Source organism: Xylocopa sonorina, chromosome 7, assembly GCF_050948175.1.
Source record: "Xylocopa sonorina isolate GNS202 chromosome 7, iyXylSono1_principal, whole genome shotgun sequence".
Classification (NCBI taxonomy): domain Eukaryota; kingdom Metazoa; phylum Arthropoda; class Insecta; order Hymenoptera; family Apidae; genus Xylocopa; species Xylocopa sonorina.
This window is the reverse complement of record NC_135199.1, coordinates 11,446,545-11,467,852: the sequence shown is the minus strand read 5'-3', so window position 1 is coordinate 11,467,852 and position 21,308 is coordinate 11,446,545. Positions and strand designations below refer to the sequence as shown.

Here is a 21,308-nt window from a genome sequence, read left to right as displayed (position 1 = left end):
ACCTCTGGTCCCCTCGAAGGATCGTCGTCGCGAAGTGGCGAAGTCGCGAAGCGAGAACGAACGCTCGTTGGATCCGCGCGAAAGCGCGATCCCCGGTGCGAACCGCAGCGCGGCGGTGGCGAAGAGGAATGGCGGCGGAATCCGTGGCTCGGTCCACGATCCGGAGGATCGTCGCCGGCGCTGCGGGCCAGCAGTAGCAGCGGGCGCGCGCTAGTGTCGGGATCGGTGCTGCTCGTCCCTTTCCATATCCGTCAGCTTCCACCACCTCGCGCAGCGAGCAGGCACGGGCACGGCCAGCGCAGAGAAGAGAACCGGTTCCTGGTCGGCTGGTGGAAAGCGGCACGAGGCGGCCCGAGCTTAACCCGGCGCACCGGATTTCGTATCGTCTCCGGCGGATACCGAACCCAACGCGAGACCATGAGCACCTCGACGTTCGTGGGGTAAGCGTGGATTTTCCCTTTTCCTCTGCCTATCTCTGATTGACCGTTGAATGAGAGAAAGAGAGAGTGGTGGGAGAAAGAGAGAAAGAGAGAGAGAGAGAGAGAGAGAAATTGCACCGTGTCCAAGGAAGCTTGATAGAAGATCGCGTAACGTTTGGGAACGTTGCGTTCGAAGCTTTCTGGTCGGTCCAGTCGCGAGAAAAGGAGGGACTCGGGCGACCAGAAATGGTAGGATAGGTGGAACTGGTTCCTAGTTTGGCGCTCGAAAGGACTCGACTGGTCGCAAGTTCTGTTTGACTTTTTTGCCGTTTCGATTCGACGTCCCGAGCCTGTTGTTCTGCGTTGGGCCTGCCTCGGAGGTTCGGATTCTGATTTTCTTCTTCGTCTTCGCGTTCTTCTTCTTCTTCTTCTTCTTCTTCCTCTCCTCGAGGAGGATCGCGCGCGTGTGGACAGAGTAGCTCTGTTCGAGAGGTGTTCGAGAGGCTTTGAGTGAACCGTTTGAAGAAGATGTTTACGGGGAGACTCGAGTAGCGGTAAGAGGATGACTGTCGCGATTTCGTTAATCTGCGCAGTTGAATTTCGCTGCTTCCAGGTTGGACGGAAATAGCGACGGCGTTTTGGGTGCGCGTTAGGGGATTGTGAAAGGTCGGGGATCTTCCCGGTTCACGTTCATGGGTCTACGTGTCGCCGTGCGTTCGAGCATACTCACGCAATCGATTATGAAATTCTACTACTTTGGAATGCATACGAAAAGAGTTAAGCTGGCTGATTGTTGTTCGAAAAATTCTGCAGACGGAGTTCGCGACTCCACGTTCGCGCGTTTATTTAAAGCAGCTTAAAATTACATAAATAGCGAATCCGTAAACAAGGTCGCCTGCCAAAAGTGATTATTAGAAGCAATAAGTCTAAAAATGCTCGACCAAGCGTTGCTTCGTTCGCGGGTATCGTACTTCCGACTGTTGCGACGTGGCTCGTCAATTTTCATTTTTCGCATATTCGCATGGTACGCGGTTAAATTTAACCGGGAATGGTAAATCGCGCGAGACTTGTTCGTTTAAAGATGGCAATTTCAACGACGGTCTTACGGTGATTCCGAGAAAGAGCTCCTCGACCTATATTTCGCCGTCGAAAAGGAAAACACCGTGGAGCATTCATCGGAAAGATCTCCGAGTCGAATAGATCGTGACTGTTCGATATCCCCTCTGATTAATCGGTTCTATCGTGGCGATTTGTCTCGCATGGCCGTTCGAATTCCTCCGTACAGTATCTCCATTAAATTCGATTTAAACAAAGTTCGACGGAATAGATTCGTATCGTAAGAAAGTTAAACGCCTGCTTATTTATAACCACGGTGAAGTTGCACAGAGCGTGGATTATCGTGTACGAATGGCAACTTGGCAAAACGCGGCAGAGTCGAGTAGAATGAGTTATAAATAATCGAAAATTGCTCAAAGACGCTTCGCATCGAAGCGTAGAGTGCCCCGAATTAAGATTGGCGAACGCGAGGAGAGCTTCGCTGAACGAGGAGAATGGAATAAAGTGGAAACGGTACGAGGGAAACAAGAGGACGATACTCGAAAGGGTGTAAGAAACCGAGTCGATGCGTCGAAGTTAGGGAAGCTCGCGGGCATGTTTATAGTCGCCACCCACGACGAGATTCTATATCCACGCGGATGAGTAATCTCACCGGGCGGCGCGGTGAAATAATCGATGCATCGGGACCGTTCGATTACCCCTTGTTCGCCCGTTTCCACCTCGGCTACTCCGAAATCCGCTCTATTCAAGATCACTCGCCGCGTTCTCAACCCTGTTACCGTTTTTCTTTTTTTATCCCCGGTGATCCACGGCACAGATTTACGTCACGCGCGCCTCACGTTGGAACGGGCGCCTTCGAGGTACAGCCTGTTCGCTTTGTAGTTTAAGGTGACGCGAGGTTTCCGCGCAAAAATATAATGCACGCGTTGGCCACGTTCCTCTAACGCGCGCCCACGCGCGGTCCAGTCTTGGACGTCCCGTTTGGAACCGCTCGCGGATACTCGCCGTGAAAAAACACCGCCTTGGACATCGGTCAGCGGCGAAATTTCTGTTCGGAACAGCGACCTATTCTTCCGCGGATGCTTCGGTTTATAAACGTCGCCGCTCACTGATACATTGTCCTCTCTAGCGTGGATTTAAACGTGAATGGGGTCTGTACATCTAATTGGAATAGTTATGATTCATCAAGCTCCTGAATCGTATTTCCATTAGAACGCACGTCTCTCCCTCCTGTTTGTCGTTGGCAAAATTAGCATAGGCAAATTAAAGATGCGCCCATCTCTCGGTTCATTTTGTTCATCGCATTTATTCTTCGTTATACGTATCTCAGCTCGGTGTCCAATTGAGATTACCATAATTTCCACTTTGGCGAATGCGATCTCGTTCGATGGTCCCCGTCGCGGCGACGCGGACGCCCGTCGAACGTTCTCCGCGATGGAAATACCCCGACGGGTTTCTAGGTCCACGCCTACGAATCATCCAATTTTGAACGTCTCGGGAACCTTGCTCGAGTCCCCGCGCTTTAACCCATCGCTCGTGTCCATTCTCGTCTGATCGGCTACGTGACCAGAAGCGCGCCGCTCGTCCTCCTCGTTCGTACGAAAGAGCGTTTTTAAACGATCGAACCGCGCGAAACGCAACGCGCAGCGCAACATCTAATGCAACACGCGACGCAAGATGCGAGGCAGGCAGCGCGGCACGCGTGCGCTCTCGACGATTCCACGTTCAGGCTGCAAGCACAATTGCAGTCGCCCAGGCGCGCCCTTATTATTAACCGAGCCGCCCCGTCATCGAATGAAAATTCGCAGGTGTGAACGACCCTTCGTGCGAGAAGGTGCAGGGAAATTGTTCATTGCCACGTGCCGCGGCCGGTCGGCCGCGCGATTTATTTTTAAACCGCTGCGTCCATCGTCGGTATTCGACGTTTTCGACGTCGCCTGACCGAACGCTCCTTCTCTACGGGTCTCGAGGGGCCCCGCTCGACAATTGCCCTATTCAACGACGCTGATGGATGGGACCAGGCCGCGGTTCGTCGCTAGACCGGACCCCTTTTTGCTGTGACCCGTTGCTCCCTCCCTCTCTATGATAATCGTCCCGGGTATACTTTTTGTCGACCCGCCGAGAGTAGCAATCTGGTTTAGATATTCGCCTCCTCGCGGATGAACGGACGATTTGTGGTCGATGGAATATTCTTATACAGATTCTAATTAAAATAAGAATGCGTTTAGCCTAACTCTCTCTATTCAAATTTGGTCCTTCACCCGTAGTTTGGTAGCATTCCCGGTGGTACTCGCGAAAGTACATCGTGAATGAATTCCTCGTAGATCGGTTCGATCGGACGCCATCAGGTGTCTTTCGCCGCCGCGGAGAAGCCCTAAAAATAAAATAATCGGAAGCATTTTGTGCGGCGCGGTAACGCGCAGGTCGGCCCGCGCTAAATTTAACTACGCCTCGCGTATCTACCTAAATACACTTGTACAAGCCACGGCCTGTTGTTGGCTGGGTTCCGAGGCTCGCGACAACGCGCCGCCACCGCTCGCTCCGGCCAAGCTTTTCCGAGAAAGTTCGCCTTTCGCGCGATCGCGATCGATCCACGATCGATCAGCGTCGCTGGCCGTCGCTCCAATTTAATCACACGCCTCGAGAGATTATCAATAATACGAACACGACAACGGGTCCATTCGAATCGAGCGAGCGAGATGGATGAAATTTTCCCAAGAAGACGTAAATCCCGCGCGATTCCGGCCACCTGTAGAAACAGAAACTACTCGCAGCCAGCTAGCCGTAGGGGTTTATTATTATTCACCACAAGTCCGTCGTACGACTCTCGTTCCCCGTCCGTGAAAACGATCGACACGTTTCCCGAGAAAGTGCCGGTGAATTACGATTCCAGCCGTGATAACAATGACGTCACCGTCTGAATCGCCGTTAAAATTAGTCGAATCGACGACTCGAGCGAAAGTATTCACGCGGATGACGCGCGGAACGATCAACCGCGGAAATTCGCAAATTTTCCACGAACCGACACGGCCGAGCGGTTCGCATAAATCGCGTCCGAGAGGAGGACGGCGCGTGCGGTACCGATCGTGGCTGTGCCAAAATAAAAGCGTCGTCACCTTGTCGAGCGAGACAGAAACGAGGAGAGAGAGATAAAGGGGAAGGCATTCTTAAAAATTCTATTATTAAAAGAAAGTTTTCCTTGACTGACGCAAGTGGAGAGATGGACCACGAGTCTTTAAGAGTCTGTCGTTGGTCCAACACCGAGCGATTCGCGCGACCGTACTTTCAGCCGCCCGGATTTTTCGACGCTCGAACGATCGAGGTTTGTTTTCGCGGAAAATGGAAAGAGAAGAACGATGTTTGGATTGGCCGTAGGGAAGCTGGATTGGAAGGATTGTTTGGCATAATTCGAGTCCATGAAACCGTAGCCGTTCGAGCAGCATGGCGGTTCGCGTACAATCGAAGGTCTCGATAATTGCTTTTAACGTTGAATTTAATGAAGTCTACAACCATTCAGCCAATTCTCTATTGTAGGCGGGAGAATAATCGTTTGGTTATGGATCTCGATTAGCTCTCGCAGGTATCGAGAGCGGAGGTTTGAAGAGGTTCAGTCACCTTGTCGAAACGAGACGAACAATATAGTGGTTCGAGTACACTGACAGCTCGAACAGCAGAAATAGAGGACTATCAATATTGAACAGATAACCGGCTGACCGTTCCTTGAAACGGTGTTGTAAAAATAACGCCTCTTTAAATAGCCGATCATCATAAGCTACAGGCAATTTCGTCAGTGAAATGACTGCTGGCCACTTTTCGTGTCACGAACGGCCAGCCGTGCCATTAGAATCGAGTAACTCTTATGAGCGCGATGATTTATCGAACACGATTCACTGATCCGTGTTCATTCATATAATCCATATATTTTCACCGAAACTTCTGACTAAATAGAACGATGATCTCATCGAAGACGAGGTTCCCATCTGTCCTTAATATCATTTGCATAAATAATTTCAGCTCGTTAACGCGAGTCAATAGAAATTGCTAAGACATGATATAACGTGTCTTTTACTTCCACGATACAGTTTTTCTTCTCGGTTCGCAGAGTCGGAAGTTCGTACATTAAAGTGTATATATAGAACGGCAATGAATCGGACGTAAATTATTTTCAATGACAACAACCCTGAACGATGTTTTCAGCGTTTACCAGGGACGATAAGCCGCGGGTGAAATTAAAAAAAACTTGTTCGGAGCCTCGTGAAGTAGTAATTAAGCGAAACAGCCTTCCTACGAGCGTGGACTTCCTTAAAAGGATTAGGTAATGAAGCACGCTCGAGTCATCGGGAGATAACTCGCGGTCGTGACAATTTATATAGGTTACCCGTTCGTCGCTCGTTCCTTGATAACTCCAAAAGCAGCTCGAGGCGACGCCGAAGCCGGTAGTCGCCGCGGCGTCTCCCAAAGTAAATGAATCGTCGCACGATGTCTTAGCCACGTACGTGGAAATAGAAAGGTAGCTTCGATCTTGGGTATTTTAGAGCGGCTTCCTCCGCCGGGTCGTCCGATCTTCGATGATGAATCATGCAAATGGAAATTTCTTTCGTGAGTAATCTTTCACGTTACGATGAACCGACGCTTTCCTTATTTGGAATTTATACGGCTATCGCAAAGTTTCTGGAGCATTTCTACCAGGCACCCGCACCCAAACTCTGCGGTCAATTTTATGGAAATACTGACGAAACGATTACGCGAACCTCTTCGCGATTATTCTAGATCTCGTATTACGCCTCGCTAGAAATTCGCAAAGTTGCTCTTCTCGAAAAAGTATCCATGCTTCGCGTTGTCATTTTTATCGCAATTCTTGCTAAAACCTGTACGCAACGACACGATCGTTCGCAGAGAAATCAAAGGGACTCGTCTCGACAGCGGGTCTTCAGATTCGCGAATATCATGCTCGCGTAGGTGCACCGAAATACCGATACAGAACGATGTGACTCAACGTTCGAACGACTACGTTCCACAGATAACGCAGGAATGCCTCCGGCTAATAACATTACGCGGGAGAAAATCTTCGTCAACGTCTTGTCATTCATTGCCATCTGACATACAGCTGGTTAATAACCTCCCAAATCGTTGTGCTATTAGGTTTTGAAATAAAGATAAAAATCGGCAGTCTGAACAATTTCGAAGCCTTGATACAATCTTAACCAGAGCCTTTTAATCGCAACAGAGTGGGTTTCAAGCGATTCTTGGACATGACGAGCTAGTTCTAATATTAATTATGAGATTTTTAGTTTATTGTTGAGAATAATTAATATACGCTTCGATTTAATATTAAATAGTATCAATTTTATACAACTGCACTCTGTAAACTGATTAAATGTTTCTCTTTTCAGGAATTCGGACGGTCTAGTGACAGGTATGTACATTCGCGTCGGAGTGAAATAATATTTCGCTGACTTCGTCACCCGTGATAACAAAGAGGTTGGAACGAAGACGTGCGACGTATGCAAATAATAAGTTTCGCCTCGTGACAAGCACCGAGCGATATATTCGAGCCACGCGATCGGAATCGTTCATAATTGCTTACCCAAATTTAACTTCCACAAACACGAACGCGAGACGGGAAAAAAAGTAAGCTTAAGTTTTTTCGTTTTTTTTTTTTTTTAAATATTTCGAAACAAAAATTCTGCGTTCACGTAACGCTGTTTATCTTCGAATTACGCAAGACACGTAAGATTCCAGTGCCTCCTGAAACGGCAGAAATATCCCCGTCCAGAAGCCTCTCCGTGTACGCGTGTACACAAAGCTGTCTCCTCCCGACGAATTACAAATGGACCCGCGTATCTTCGGGATCTCCAGCTCGCGCCGCTTTCACGGAAGAGCCACGCACCGGAGGCCCCAACAAAACGGCGACGACCAAATTTACCATTCACTACCCACCTTCCCTACGACTTTACTATTCACACGGTTCGCCACGGTGGGATTCGAGCCCGTAAAGAGTCACATTCCAGCCTCACGCCGTCGTACAAAAACTTTCACTCGCCCCAACTCGGCCGTTTATCGAGTCGAGCGTACGAAAAGTGAGAAAAAGGCTTTCGAATGAAAGAAAACATTTCACGAATCCGCCGCATACCTCGGTCCCTTTAAATCCACCTTCGAGAGAGGATCGCGGCTTCTTTTCGTTTCTTTTTTTCTTCTCTTCTTTATCTTATACAAACAAGCTTGAACGATCGTTCGGATACCGCGGCAAACTCGTCGAATTCTCGTTTCGTGAGATAACAGAGGCACTCGCGGCGCCGTGGCCAGCTGGAGAACAGTCGATTTCCGGTCGGCCGCGACGGACGAACGCGCGAGAGTGCCACGAAAACTATCTGCAGTTCGCACGCTTACGAATAACCGGCCGCCTCGTTAGCGTTCCACTAAATCGCTAATCGTTCCAGGACTTTGTCCCACGCCTCCGCCGCCGCCACCGCCGCCTCCAGTGCCAGGTCAGGTGCCGGCCATGAGGATCAACACCGCTGAGGTAAGCAGGGAGTCGGCAGTACGCGTTCGTCTCTCGTCGCGGTTGAATCTCGATGGGGTTCCGATCGAAATGATACGTGGCGATTCCTTTGAACGTGAAACAGAGAAGGGAGAGCAGTTCAGTGTTTGAGTTTGATCGTGGAGAACAATAGGGGAGAAAGTATTCGGTGCGGTTGTCTCTTGTTGCGTTCTATCGGTGCATATCTCGTTATCGAAGAGTCGTCGATTTTGTGAGGAGTTGAGAGAATGGTGAGTGGTACAGTGTAGATAGTTCGATTTTTGGTGAAGAAAAAAAGGGATAGCAAAATTGTAAGATTAATGAAACCTTTTCTCGAGCAATTCTAGTTTGTTTGAAATTAAGAGGACGTTCAAAGCCACGTCAGCTTCTCTTTGTTCCGTATTTGCGTCGATCCAATGTTTGTTTTCAACCTGTGGACTCGAGTTCTTTGTTCAAATACATTTAAAAGCTATTCTAAACAGAAAAAGGAGCCTCTCGAGAGAGTAGCCTCTTGTGTAGCTACCAAATATCGCGGGGGGACTAAGTAGAAGCGTACTCGCGTCGTAGTGTAACGTAGATATTAATAAATTGAATTGAAACCGCAGCCACCGACGATAAGGAGGCCGCAGATGGCCAGCAACGACGCTTACGAGCCACCGGCGGCCATTCAGAACGCGATGCTGACCAAGGATAAGAAGCCGTTCACGTACACGCCAGGAATGGGCGGCAAACTGGACCTCTCTCAGATTCGTAGCCCGCGAATGGCCCGCAGAGTGGCGAAAAATGCGAACGACGAGGGGATCGAGGGCCCGCCGAAGTCGGCGCTCGAACCGAGGCCAACACCACCGGCGAACACCGGGGCGAGTTTGTTCGTTCAGCCCCAAGTAGCGATCCCTGTCTTCCCTACGAATATCCCGGTCCAAACTGCCGCCAACAGGACACCGCCGACTCCGCCGACTCCACCGACGCCGCCTGTTAACAGGACTCAGCCTAGTAGTAAGTATTATTCGCGACAGAGATCTGTTTTCTTAACGAAACGATTAGATTACGAAATAGGACAAGTGGTGCGACGAGAAAATATTTGAGAAAACGTAGAACAAATTAAATAAGAATTAACAGATATAGCACGCGTAATCTTAAAAGCATTAAGGAAGAGCATGGTCTGTCCACCGTTTCAGCCCCGGAGAAGCAACCAGAATCGCCGAAAGCCGTGGCCAAAGTAGAAACCAAAGTAACTCCCGTGATCACGATTCAGCCGAACACGCCGGAAAGCCCGAGCACCCCGACCCAGGTAACCCTGACGAAGGCGCCGACGCCGTGGCTCCAGAACAAGAACAAACCGCAGGAGGAGCTGCCCGAGTGGGCGAAACGTTCGACCGCGAACAAACAGAGCGTCTCGTCGCCGGACAGTCCCGTGTCGCCGCCGATTTACGCGCCAATCCAGCAAACGCCGCCGCCGCAGCCGCAGCAACAGCCGCCGCAGTGGCAGCAGGCCCAGAAACAGCAACCGATACAGCCGAGGCCTCAGTCCATGCCTCAGCAGCAAACGCAGCAGAGACCAGTGCAGATTCAGCCGCAGCAGATGCAACCCCAGCAGTTCAGTCAGCAACAGAAACGCCCGTACTCTAGTCCGCCGATCGCGCAACAGCCGAGCCAACAGACGCAGCAAGAACGCGTGATACCAATTCGCGTGAGTGTTTATTGTCGTCCCGTTCGCGGTGGATTTCACGAGCTCGCCGATTGCTACTCTAACTTATTGCGCATCGTTCCCGTACAGATCGAGGACAGACCGTCCGTGTTCGACGTGAAACCAGACGCGGGCCATCATCAGTTCAAGCAGCCCAGCCCTCACCATCAGCAGCGATGGGGCCAGCCGACTGTTCAAAGTCAAACGCAGAACCAGCCGCAGCAACCGGCGCAACCCCAACCATCGTCGGCTGGTGGGTTCATTATACCTATAATGATGGAGGGCAACGAGAAGAAGCCTGTCGGAGGGACCAATTCCTATTCGCAGCCGATCGTTAGGAATAACGCGCCCGTCGTCGAGAACCAGACTGTCAAAGTGTGAGTGTACATCACGGTACAAGTGTATGCTGGTACTGATGGTACTGATTATCTGTTTATTTAATTTGTAGTCCGCAACAGCGTATCATACCGGTGCAAATCCAGCAGTCGGATTCTGGTCCTGTTCAATCGCGATCGTTCAGAGTCCTTCAGAAGATCACGGACACGGATCACGCGAACGACGTGGACACGGAACAGATGCGGAAGCTGCAGTTGACCGACGACGACAGAATTTTGATGAACAAATTCAAAGAACAAGGTACTTTTGATTGAACGAAAAGATTGGTTAGAAGAAGCGTTTGTTAGAACTGTCGTTTTATCGTTTTTCTTCAAGTCGACAACGACTCTTCCCTTCACCACGAGGAGGATCCAAGATATCGTGGCGCGGCCATACCGTCTCGGGCTTTCCGTTTCCTGCAGACTATGACGGATGCTGGCGAAGTTCCCGTTATGAACCCAAGTAAGTTTCACGTTCGAACATTTATTAATCACAAAACTGGACGAACGATCGTAATTTTTCGTTTTCGTAAAATGTTTGCTCACCTTCGAATACTAGAAAAAGTAAATGTGTTGCAGTGCAACGACCACAGTCCGCCATAAATAAGAAGCAGAACAGGAATTCGAAGAATTTTGGTAAGCAAACGAGTCTATCCGTGATTCCTTCGAGACTGGGATTTCTAGTAACACGTGTGTGTTTTTTTAGAAGAAACTCAAGCGAACCTACCGCCGAGCGAGCAGCAGGTTCAAGAGCCAAAGAAGTATATGGGCAGCGCGATTCCCTCGAGATCGTTCAGGATATTGCAAGCGATGACAGCGCCGGAGAGCGTCGGTGAGTATCGACTCGCGATACGTCAATTTTCAAACGATTCGAGGAATATCCTCCCGTAAATCTTTCACTGAAGAAACAATAAACGAAAAAGAAAACCGAAGGAAAGAAGAAACGCGTACACGTAGTCACAATTCATGCAGGAACACGCTACTCGTTCATGATGGATTAATCGCAACAAGCTTCTATTGACCTTTTGTACATTAATGTTCAGTGACAAGCGTCTTTACAATATTAATGGATGATTAAAACTTGAAGTAACGATTGCGTGCCGTCGCTGGAACGTTCCCGAATCCTGTGTTCACAGGAATAAACGAAAATTCCTTGGTGTTCTTCAGCTCGATTAAGCCCGCCCTGATCCATTTTTAAATTTCGTTTCAATTATTTTTTTCTTTTCTTTTTTTTTTTTGCTAAGAGTCTATTATATCGAACGTACATATTTAAAAAAAATGATCGCAATGCTCTCCTCTGTACTTAACGATTCGTACACCAATTGTCGAGCAACGACGATTCATTTTATTCGTCGAATAAAAGTTGTGATTGCCATTGAAATGATTGAGAAAAGAGAAACACGAGATGATAAAAACCGTGCATGGTAGGTGAACTATCGATTTATTCCCATCGACCAGAGTAGTATACGTAGTACCACAGTAATTGTTCCTTAAAAATCGTCGAACGAGTATATCTTATATAGCCATCGTTAGAGTAGTTCTTAATACGTATAGAAATTAATACGAAACGTATGGCAAGCTACGGTATGGACTTTTTTTTCTGGGTATCTTAACCGGGTATGTTGCATGTTCTATTAATCTGGGATTTTAATACAATTACAAGTGACCACTTGCATGTGACTGGAACTAGGAATATTTTGGACGAAATACGACTGATTGTGGAATATTGTACGAGCATGTCTTCCTACTCGAACGTAATGGTCGCTTGTCCCTTGTCGAGGATCATCGACGAGCTGGTTTTGCGTTCGCGACAATTTTCGATCGTTTCCTTTGAACACAGGATCACACGTCTCTTTTTTTCTCTTTCTCTCTCTCTCTCTCTCTCTCTCTCTCTTTCTCTCTCTCTCTCTCTCACTCTCTCACTCTTTCTCTCCATCTATCTCTCTATCTTCCGTAGCCGTTCGTGACTATATATTCGTCGCTTATCCCTGCCGTAAGAACCGATCCGATGTCGTGGCACCTCGCTTGTCCGTCGATTTTCGAAACTCAACGGAGGATCGTTCGCGTCGGCCGCTTATTTCGTATCGTTGTATCCGAACGGTAGAGATCTCCGTTTACTCGAACCCTTCGCGGGCAAATCAGATGTTCGCCAGACACCCGAGGCTTTCCACGGTACACCAGACAATTATCACTGTTGAGACTTTCTTCGAAGAGCGCGACGAGCTCGGCCACGATGTTTCGCGAGTTGCCGGGACACTCTCATTCACGCGAAAGTTTCAACGGTGATAACTGTGGATGAGAAACTAAAGGTAACTGCGATAGAATGTCCGAAGAGGGAACAGAACAGGGTGGACAGAAAGGATAGAGCCTTGAGAAAAACCGAAGGAAAAGAAACAGGAGAAACGCAAGACCACACCACACCCCCAAATGGGAACAGTTGAACTTGTTGTCTGAATGCATTGTGCTGTTTGTTGTAGCCACGCAAGAAAATCGTCAAGCAGATTACCACTGCCAAACAGAGAATAACGTGCCGGGCAATCAGCAGGGTGTATTCCTACCCCCCTGTCCGCCTCCATTTTGGACCCCAGAGAGTGGTTGGTGGGGTTACTACCCGCTCCCATATCCCAACATCTCGAACGACGCTTATCCCTATCACCCTGACAACACCGCTTACATATACTTCCCAATTTACAACCAAAACTACCCTTACCCCCAACACGATCCAGCGAGTAACAAAAACGCGTATCCGGGTGTGTACGCGCCTTACATCGTCCCTGTCCCTCCGCAGAACGGTGCCAATTGCAATCGTAACTGTGGACCAGTCGGCGACAATGTAACTGCGCCAAAAACAGACCCAACTACTGCTATTCCAACGATACCAGAGAACGTACAGGATGATAACGTGGCTGCTGGCAAAGTCTCGTTGGGGAACGACGATGACGATGGCCCTCGTCAGTGGGAGAGGCCGAACAGTATGTCCAGAACCGCGAGCAACACTAGCAAAGACAGCGACTGCACCACTGCGATGAATATCACGGACGAGGAAGAGATTCCCGAAGAGATAGTCGCACCACAGCCAGACGAGGCTGTTCAACAGTTAGACAGACTGGAAACGAAAGCCTGCCCCAATGGAAGCCTGAACGTGACCGTTCCAAACTACACGTACATCGATACCAGCGATTCCAGCGACTCCAGCGACTCCGAGTCGCAGTCTGACAACGAATCCGTCATCGAGTCGTCGAAGAGTAGCAGCGACAGCAACTCTGACGATTCCTCGTCCGACAGCGACGATTCTGACTCCTATCTGGCGTACTCCACCGGGTTAAATCCTCACGGGAGGTCAGAGAAGGACAACGAAAGGAATTCCAACGGGAATTCTTCGAGCAAGGAGTCCTGCAACGAGGGACAAGCCTCGGAGCCATCCTCGAAGAATAACACCGACTGCGAGTCAGACGCTGAAGAGCAGTTGGCGAAGGAGACCGAGAAAATGGACGCGAACACGTTTCCTCATCAGTTGAGCGTCATCTACGAGGACGTTGAGCGTCCTGATTCCGAGAGTCCAAGGCCACAGGAGGGTAGAAGCGTTAGAGGTCGGAACGAGACGCCTTTCGAAGCCACCGACGATCCTCCCGACGATTCTGACGCGCCAACAGTCAGCGTCAGTCTCCCGTTGAGGTTTAAATTCTCCGTGTCCGAGAATAACGAGGACGTGACCACTGTCATCGTTGGAGACAGCACGATCAAGCCTGAGAGGGGTTATATCAAGGAGGAGAGTCGGAATACGAAGCCTCAGGAGAAGATTGACGAGGTTTCCGCAGATTTCCTGGTGAAAAATGCCAGTGTGGATTTCACGGTCAAGAAGGAAGCTTCTGACGGCAAACGGAAGGGTAAGAATCATCCTAGCGAGAGGATAAAAGAGGGAACCGTGGAGAATAAGGTTAAGAACACCGAGGATCCTGTGGTACCGCACGTGAACTTTACTTTGAGGAAAATTCCTACTAGGTTTAGTAAAATCAACTGCGAGGAGACTGTTGAGACCGAGTTCACGATCAGGAGAAAGACCAGTGCGAAAAAGGAGGAAACCAGGACGAACAAACAGGAGGAAGTACGTGTAAACGACGGTAATGTTAGAAACAGCGACGATTCGATGAACAAAAGCTCTCTTAATAAAGAGAGCAATTCCACGTACATCGCGACGGTGAAGGAGACCAGCTCAAAGACACGTGACTTCAATAGCAACATCCTGAAACCGGAAGTGATAGTCTCCGACTGCAACTGGCCGGACGAACCCAGCAAAGAACCCTCTGACAACTTTCAAAATCTAAATTCGAAGAGAGAACGTAACGACGTGTCCCAGGGAAGTAACGGCGACGTTTCGAAGAAGGAGAGCAAAAACGAGGAGTACGCCGACGAGAAAATAGGGAAAGAGACGAAACACCTGTTGAGCGTGCAGAATTCTCGAGACGAGACGGACGATGAGGACAGCGGCGTCACTTCTGATATGAGTCGCATGATATCCGAGGCGGACACCGATTCGGAGTGCACCTCGTCGAGGAACATGAGGAAGTACCAAAGAACGCAGACGCACTCGAGGTTGTTCAGGCTCCTGAACGACGACTCGATCCTCCCGGAGGGCGCAGAGAAAACCAACGACTCCTCCTCGGGCAGGGAGTACCTGAGCCTCCCCTTGAAGAACACCTCGTTCAACTACGACGAGAATTACTGTTCGAACTACTCCAGCGGCGTGACGTCTCCCGAGTATTCGCCAGTCTGCGAGCAATCGTGGAGACGACTGCACGACGCAGAGAACTCGCTGGTACCGGACCAACATGGCGACGTGCTCCGCCAAGGACACTCGGTGACTCGACACGATCGAGCCTCCTCCAAAGAGGATCCGTATTATCAAGCTTGGAAGACGACGAAATGTCCAACACCCTCGATGGATCACGACGTGGTACCCTCGATGGCGTTCAAAGTACTCGAGAGTAAACGGCCGTTATGGTCGTACAAGGTGAACGTGCTCTGTCCGAGGATAAAAAGCACGAAAAGCGTGCCGCGGACGTTGCAGGCGGGCAGACAGACCGATTCCATAGTATCCTCCTCTCCGAATCCCACGTCCCATCAAACGAACCTGAAAACCGACCATTGCTGATGGCCCGGGGCAGAATGAGGCCGCGTTTGGCCGCGAGCAACCGGTCCACGGACGAGCCTCGCGCAACTTTTCTCTAGATTCGCAAGACTGGGCTGACTATGCCCGGGGGGCTACAGGCTACGTGGTTTTTTTTTCTATCGGTACATATCGTTTCCATATATTCATCTACTCGCACTTTCTTCTTGAATTTTTTTTCTTTTTTATACACTTTTTATCTTTCGTTTTTTGTTCACATTTTGTATTAGTGTACTTGACTTTTTTTTTCTAATTTCTTCTTGGTTTTTTTTTTTCTTCTTCTACTTTACTGTCGCATCTTTCGTTTGCGTTGCTCTCGAAACGAGCACCGAATGGGTTAGACGGGTGACTTTACTTTCTTTATTTTTACTTTTTTTACTATTTTCTCTTCTTCCTGTTCAGTTTGTCGTTTGGAGCATTGTCACTCCGCGAACGGATCGATCCTGTCAGCCGGAGTTTCGCGTTTTTTTCTTTATTTTTCTTTTCTTTTTTTTTTATTTCTGTTTTGCTCGTTGCTGAGATTTGTCTGTACTAACCAGCCTCTGGTCGAAATTGTGCGACTGCCGGTTCTGTGCTCCCTCCTGGATCGACAACGCTTCCTCTATCTGTTTGTTTCTTGTTGACTGTCTTTTTTTTTCTTTATTTTTCATCCTTTCCGTAGTTGTTTGCTAGCGTACGCGCATCTCCAGTGCTCGACCTGATTTACTTTTTTTAGAATCGGCGATATCAACGATCGATAACGAACGGAACCGACGATTAACCGTTGTTTACGGACACGTAGCTCGCGGTATCTTTTCTCGCAAAGAGCTTGAAGAGACGCGTTTCATCCATGTTTCATTTCAGGGTCCAATAACTTCGAAAAGGTTCCCAGAACGAAGACAGTTGTATTTGAATCAAGTCTTGACAGTCGCAGCGTGGTACGAATCGTATCGAGATTCGGTTCACGATCGAATGTTGTTATGAATAAGAATATTTTCGTGCATGCTTGAGTGTGTGACTGATGGTATCTCGCCAATGATACGAATTACGTTTATAGCGATAGTAGCCAGGAATATGCATGCATGCATGCATGCACGGTGCATTTGCATTAATATTTTATTTGTGTCGATCAGCAGCGCGGCTATTATGGTTAAATTAATTAAAATCTTGAGCAAATTGGCCATACATTGCTACGAGATCAGTTCCATTATATGAACGGAATTATTTTCATGCAATTGTTGGGTAATCTATGAACTCTAATAGCGCAGAGTCCTCTCTGCGGTAATCGTTCTTTCAAAAAAGTCGTAGCATAATAGAGTTTAACGTTTTGACATGCTCGCCGTTACTTGATTCACTATCTATAGGAACGCCATTGTTTTTCTTCTTTTTTTTTTATTACAGATGCTCAATTATGGAACGTTAATAATATCATTTTTCTCGCTTTTCAGGCCCCGATGCAACGGATTACTGAGCAGGGACAGGTGCCTCCTTCAGAAACATGGCATTGCTAGTGTGTTTTCTTTTTCTCTTTCTCTTTCTTTTTTTTTTTACTTTTTATTTTATTCACGACGATCCATAGCGATTCGTTTAAACACGATGCCGCGGAGATCCTCTCGCGTCACCCAATCATCGTATTTGTTGCCCGACAAGGTTTCGTCTTGCCCCACTCGACGTAATTTTCTTTACTTTACTTCTTCCTCCTCCTTCGTGATCCCACACGGTGTGCGCACATTGCCAGGGGACGAGGATCCGTGGGAAAATCGATCGAACGCCGTTCAAGCGACCTGTCTTTTGGTTTTCTCCCTTTTTTTTAAGTACGGTCGACGCATGGTCGCGGTGATGCCCCAACCATCACCATTTTCGTTCGAGATGAGAGTAATCAACGCAAAGCGTACTTGTATCGATACCGTCACGTTACCTCGATCTGTCATATTGTGCTATATTTATGTAAGTTGTGTAAAATAAATTATTTGTAAAGTTCACCTTAATCTTTATTTGGGATAAATCTGTTCTCTATCGTTCCTCGCGAAAACGCTTATGGTGAATCGAATCTGGTTGCCACGAAAGGAAAGGAAACGAAATTCTGTAGCGGATGCAGAGCTAAAAGTTCGTCTGCGAGAACAGTTTTGGCAGTCGATATTTTTTAGAAAATTTCAGGAACAATGAAATGACGACTCGAACTCCCCACTTCTTGATTATTTAGAAAATATGTTTAGTTACTTTTATATATAAAAAAAAGAAAGTAGAACATCACAAAGTGATGTAGGTGCGTTTCTTGTGCATAATGTATGCAATGACCGCCCACAGGCCAGCAGTCCAAATAGCCTCGCACAAACGCAAAGCTCGATTGTCCATGTTCCCGATGCTCCAGTGGAATGGGAAATTTTGGTAGCACAACATGTGCCCAACGTACAATAACAAACCGTTCATACCTGTAAATAATCGTACCAATAAAATCATTCTTCAACTCTTGAAGAGGGAACGCGAACAGATTTTATAGTACACCACGTTGTTCAACAGTTTTCCAACTTTAACACGTAACGTAATTAATTGCAATTAGCAATCCAGATGAATTATATCCGTAACACCTCTATTGCTATGCGTTATTAATTATTTAAAAGGAAGGAATACGTTAAAAGCGGAAACAGGTCTTTGAACGACGTTGGCGTGCGAGCTGTTCGCTAATTACGTTGCATAATGGCGTGAAACTGGAGCGTACCGGGGATTCGGAATGGTCCACCGTTCCACACCTTGACGACATCCACGAGCAAGTAGCAAGCGGAGAGAAAGGCCAGGGAGAAAGATGTCGTCACGAACACGAACGACAATGACCTGTAATCGATAAAACGATGTTTACGCGCGATGCAACGCGAGAGATCGACCCCGTTTTTTGGGAGACGCACCACAGCTTCTTGTTGACGGGGATCACGTTGGTGAAGTGGAGGGTGCACCCTAGGCAGCCGAAAAACGCCGCCCATGCCAGCCACCTGATTACCCGCTCCTTCCAGTCCTTGTAAGACATCATGATTATACCGGCATGTAGGCCAAGGAAAACGTGGAACGTCGACGTGAGGGTACCTTGAACGATAAAGCATTTTTTATTGCTAATTACTGTCTATCGAAAGGCAATACAGAAGGGGTCGAGTGTGTACGAGAAGATTATGTAATATTACCTCCTCGTATTCTTTGTGTTTTAACAATCAGTTTAAAAAGATTTTTCAAGTGATACGCACCCAAAATTCCTTCAGGATCGTACGGTCCAGACTCATAAACCGTGGCTGAGTGATGCAAATGAGCTTCCTTGAGTATCATTCTGTCGATGTAACCCGCCGCACCGCCCACGCAATCAAAGTATTGCGCGTCGTCGTGCAGACCTCCGGGTCCCAGGTACCCGCTACCGCGAAAAACGAGCTCTTTGACGATTTTGTTGCGAGACGAATGTCATTCATCGAATTATACGTACATACGTGGGACATCCAGGAACGTTCAGGCAAAATGTGACGACGCAGTGAATGACCACGATTAGGAGCATCACGCACCACTGTGGGAGAAGTAGAAGGAAATCTTGTACCTCTCGTAACATCGGGGACTGTTGGCGAAAACAACGAGTTACTAAAAAACCAGTTTCTTTCACAACGTACAAGGATATTCAAATCAAAGTAGCTACCTCGATCATGTGAAATTTCATCTCGATTTCGTCTCAGTTACAAATTGTACGAAATCGCTTACCTGCGACTTGCTGAGCCTTCTGGACATCAGGCAGAAGTATGTCAGAGCGACGACGAAGTAAGTTACACCGAATCGTTGGAGAACGCCGAATATGCGGATCGTTTCTAACTGAGGACCGGTGCTCACCGTGTTCAGAGATAATCCGATTAGAAAGAGAAGAACGCTCCTCTGTCGGTGATACGAGAATGTACGAACATTTAATGTTACTTTCGAGGTGTTTTAGGAATTTTAGAAACGGTATAGGCCATCGTACGTTCCACTCAAATACCTTGACAATTCCATAGAGTATAACGCGTTTTGGCGTCATGCGTTTGATCTGACTAGACATAGCGATGGGAATGCAAACCCCCATGATCCATATGAAGCATGGGAACAGTAGATCCCCAGGAAGCAATCCGTTCCAAGTCGCGTGGCCGAGGTTTTTATAACCACCCGATCCGTCGTTCACGAATATCATCAGCAACGTGCTCGCCCTGCGACAATCCAATTAAATTGTACCTAAATATATCTCAGCATATCCCAGTGCTATTATAAATAAGCATAAATAAGGTTTACCCCCGAACAGTGTCGATCGCCTTCACTCGACGCTTGGAGGGTTGCTTCGCCACGGCGTCGTCCGGCTGACGCTTCATGCACTTCCTCTTGTACACGCGCCATAGCGACTTCAGCCCAGACAGACCCAATAGAACGAGGATCAACACTCCGAAAATAACGAATAGCTCTGGAAAAATCACGCGCGTGATACTATTAAAATTTGTAGATAATAACCAGAATTGATTTCAAATATCTTCGTTCTAATCAAGATCGAGATTGGATCTTTGATCATAATAAATTAAATTAAAGATTGCCATTAGACCGAGATAGTCGTTATCTATCGTACGGTAAACATGTTCGTAATTATCGAATAAAAATTTGGCAAATCTAAATTGAATCTAGATCATTGAACATTGATATTGTTGTTGCTTGATAATTCTGCTCAAAGCGATAGAATCTTGCCTGTGTACGGATAAGTTGGCCCGTTCAGAACCCTTACGCTGCAACTTCGATTCTGCACGGAAAGTTCGTACACGCCGAACTGTCCCAGATTTGGCGTCAGCTCGCAGATCACGTTGCTGGAACATAAAAAACAACTGTAAATCGAAAAAACGTCGCAGGTACCACGTGAATCGTGCAGTTTTTCCTCGATCCGACCAGGCGCGCACCTGGTATTCTTCGCCGATATGAACTCGCTGGGATCCTCAGCATCGACTATTCTGATGCTTGTTGGTCTGACAGTGTCGATCGTCACGCTGGAATTCGAGTCAGCTACGATCTGCTTGATCCTCGTGTACGGACACTGCAACGAAACGAATTAACTGGTTATTCGTGGCAGAAATGAATTCACAGATCGTTTCACGGATGTCCAGTGGCACTTTTCATGCGCAAGACTCGACGAGCGAAGGTCTAAGCAAGCAGGTCAGCGTGACAGACTCAATAAATCACGAGCGACGATCGAAATTCTCGAGGGGTTCGCGGGAGAACGGTACCAGGCAGAAAACGGACGAAAGTATGTGTACGCAAAGCACGAAACGCGTAAAAAGAGAGCCATGTCCTCGCCGTGACTCACCAGCGCGCAGTCGGTGGACAGCAGGTAGAGCCAGGCGTTCGAGTCCTGATCGTCCGTGTGCAGGTTTACGCAGGCCTCGTCGTACCTGAGGGTCTCCTGGTCGCAGAACCACTCGTCCGTCGGCTCCATCTCTTGCATCTGTGTGCGGACAGATCAAACGCGGATTGTAGACAGGGAAAAAAAAGGAAAAAAGATCGTGGCGCACGCTTCGAGGGACGCGCGTCGAATCGTGACAAGAGTCACTCTCGGAGAGATTTAACACGCATCCTTAATTTGAGAGAAACGTTTGCAAGCTGCTCCCGTGCGCAACGGCCCGGGAAAGTAGAACGTCAAACGTCGAACTTCCGAGCCGCGTTTCTCTGCTTTTTCCGCCGCGACTTCGTACGTGCACGCGCGAAAAGTCTCGGTTCCGATCGGTGTTTGATTTTATCCGATCCTCCTTTCAACTTTCTCAAATGTTACATAAAGCGTTTGCGTCCCGTGTATTTGATGTATGCAACATTCTTGTACTTTTGCGTGTACATGGACGAGAAAGTCGCGAGATTATTAGCTAAGACGGATAATTAGAACGAGCGTTAAGTTTGTTTAAAGAGGACGAAGACGATCTGACAACTCCGCAACCACCTTTCTAACCACCTCTGTCTTTCACCTAATACTGCATTCCAAGTTACGAGGCGACCGGCACCTTCTCGTGTGAAGGTCGTCCAAGGTCACCGGGAAAAACACCACAATAATATCCTCCATCTAGGTGAAGCACGACTTTCAAACTGT

General features: G+C 48.1%; 3 protein-coding genes across 3 annotated transcripts in view; 1 reads left to right on the top strand and 2 right to left on the bottom strand.

Annotated features, from left to right (window-relative positions):
* Positions 1–21,308, bottom strand: part of LOC143425286 (mitochondrial import inner membrane translocase subunit Tim17-B) — a 106,295-nt gene that overhangs the window by 82,615 nt on the left and 2,372 nt on the right. The window lies entirely within an intron of this gene.
* On the top strand, positions 106–17,184 carry LOC143425293 (uncharacterized). The gene is made up of 12 exons (XM_076897990.1): positions 106–440; positions 6,869–6,891; positions 7,916–7,998; positions 8,601–8,991; positions 9,174–9,685; positions 9,773–10,059; positions 10,131–10,318; positions 10,394–10,519; positions 10,636–10,692; positions 10,763–10,888; positions 12,534–15,067; positions 16,651–17,184. Exons 1-12 carry the CDS (start codon positions 418–420, stop codon positions 16,711–16,713), a joined length of 4,413 nt encoding a protein of 1,470 aa, XP_076754105.1. The 5' UTR covers positions 106–417; the 3' UTR covers positions 16,714–17,184.
* On the bottom strand, positions 17,453–20,806 carry LOC143425294 (heparan-alpha-glucosaminide N-acetyltransferase). The gene is made up of 11 exons (XM_076897991.1): positions 20,538–20,806; positions 20,134–20,267; positions 19,928–20,043; positions 19,487–19,652; positions 19,200–19,404; positions 18,932–19,099; positions 18,670–18,791; positions 18,436–18,596; positions 18,106–18,280; positions 17,922–18,034; positions 17,453–17,634 (listed from the first exon to the last, which is right to left on the bottom strand). The coding sequence occupies exons 1-11, from the start codon at positions 20,673–20,675 to the stop codon at positions 17,453–17,455; spliced, it is 1,680 nt and encodes a 559-aa protein (XP_076754106.1). The 5' UTR covers positions 20,676–20,806.

Excerpts from the sequence above, each read along its gene's own strand:
- LOC143425293 (XM_076897990.1), top strand. The coding sequence starts at position 418 with ATGAGCACCTCGACGTTCGTGGG. Across the intron at positions 8,992-9,173 it reads TAACAGGACTCAGCCTAGTA|CCCCGGAGAAGCAACCAGAA; the intron begins GTAAGTATTATT and ends CCACCGTTTCAG. Across the intron at positions 15,068-16,650 it reads GGCCGTTATGGTCGTACAAG|GCCCCGATGCAACGGATTAC; the intron begins GTGAACGTGCTC and ends CTCGCTTTTCAG.
- LOC143425294 (XM_076897991.1), bottom strand. The coding sequence starts at position 20,675 with ATGCAAGAGATGGAGCCGACGGACGAGTGGTTCTGCGACCAGGAGACC. Across the intron at positions 19,405-19,486 it reads GCGATCGACACTGTTCGGGG|GGCGAGCACGTTGCTGATGA; the intron begins GTAAACCTTATT and ends GGATTGTCGCAG. Across the intron at positions 18,792-18,931 it reads GAAGGCTCAGCAAGTCGCAG|TCCCCGATGTTACGAGAGGT; the intron begins GTAAGCGATTTC and ends TTTCGCCAACAG.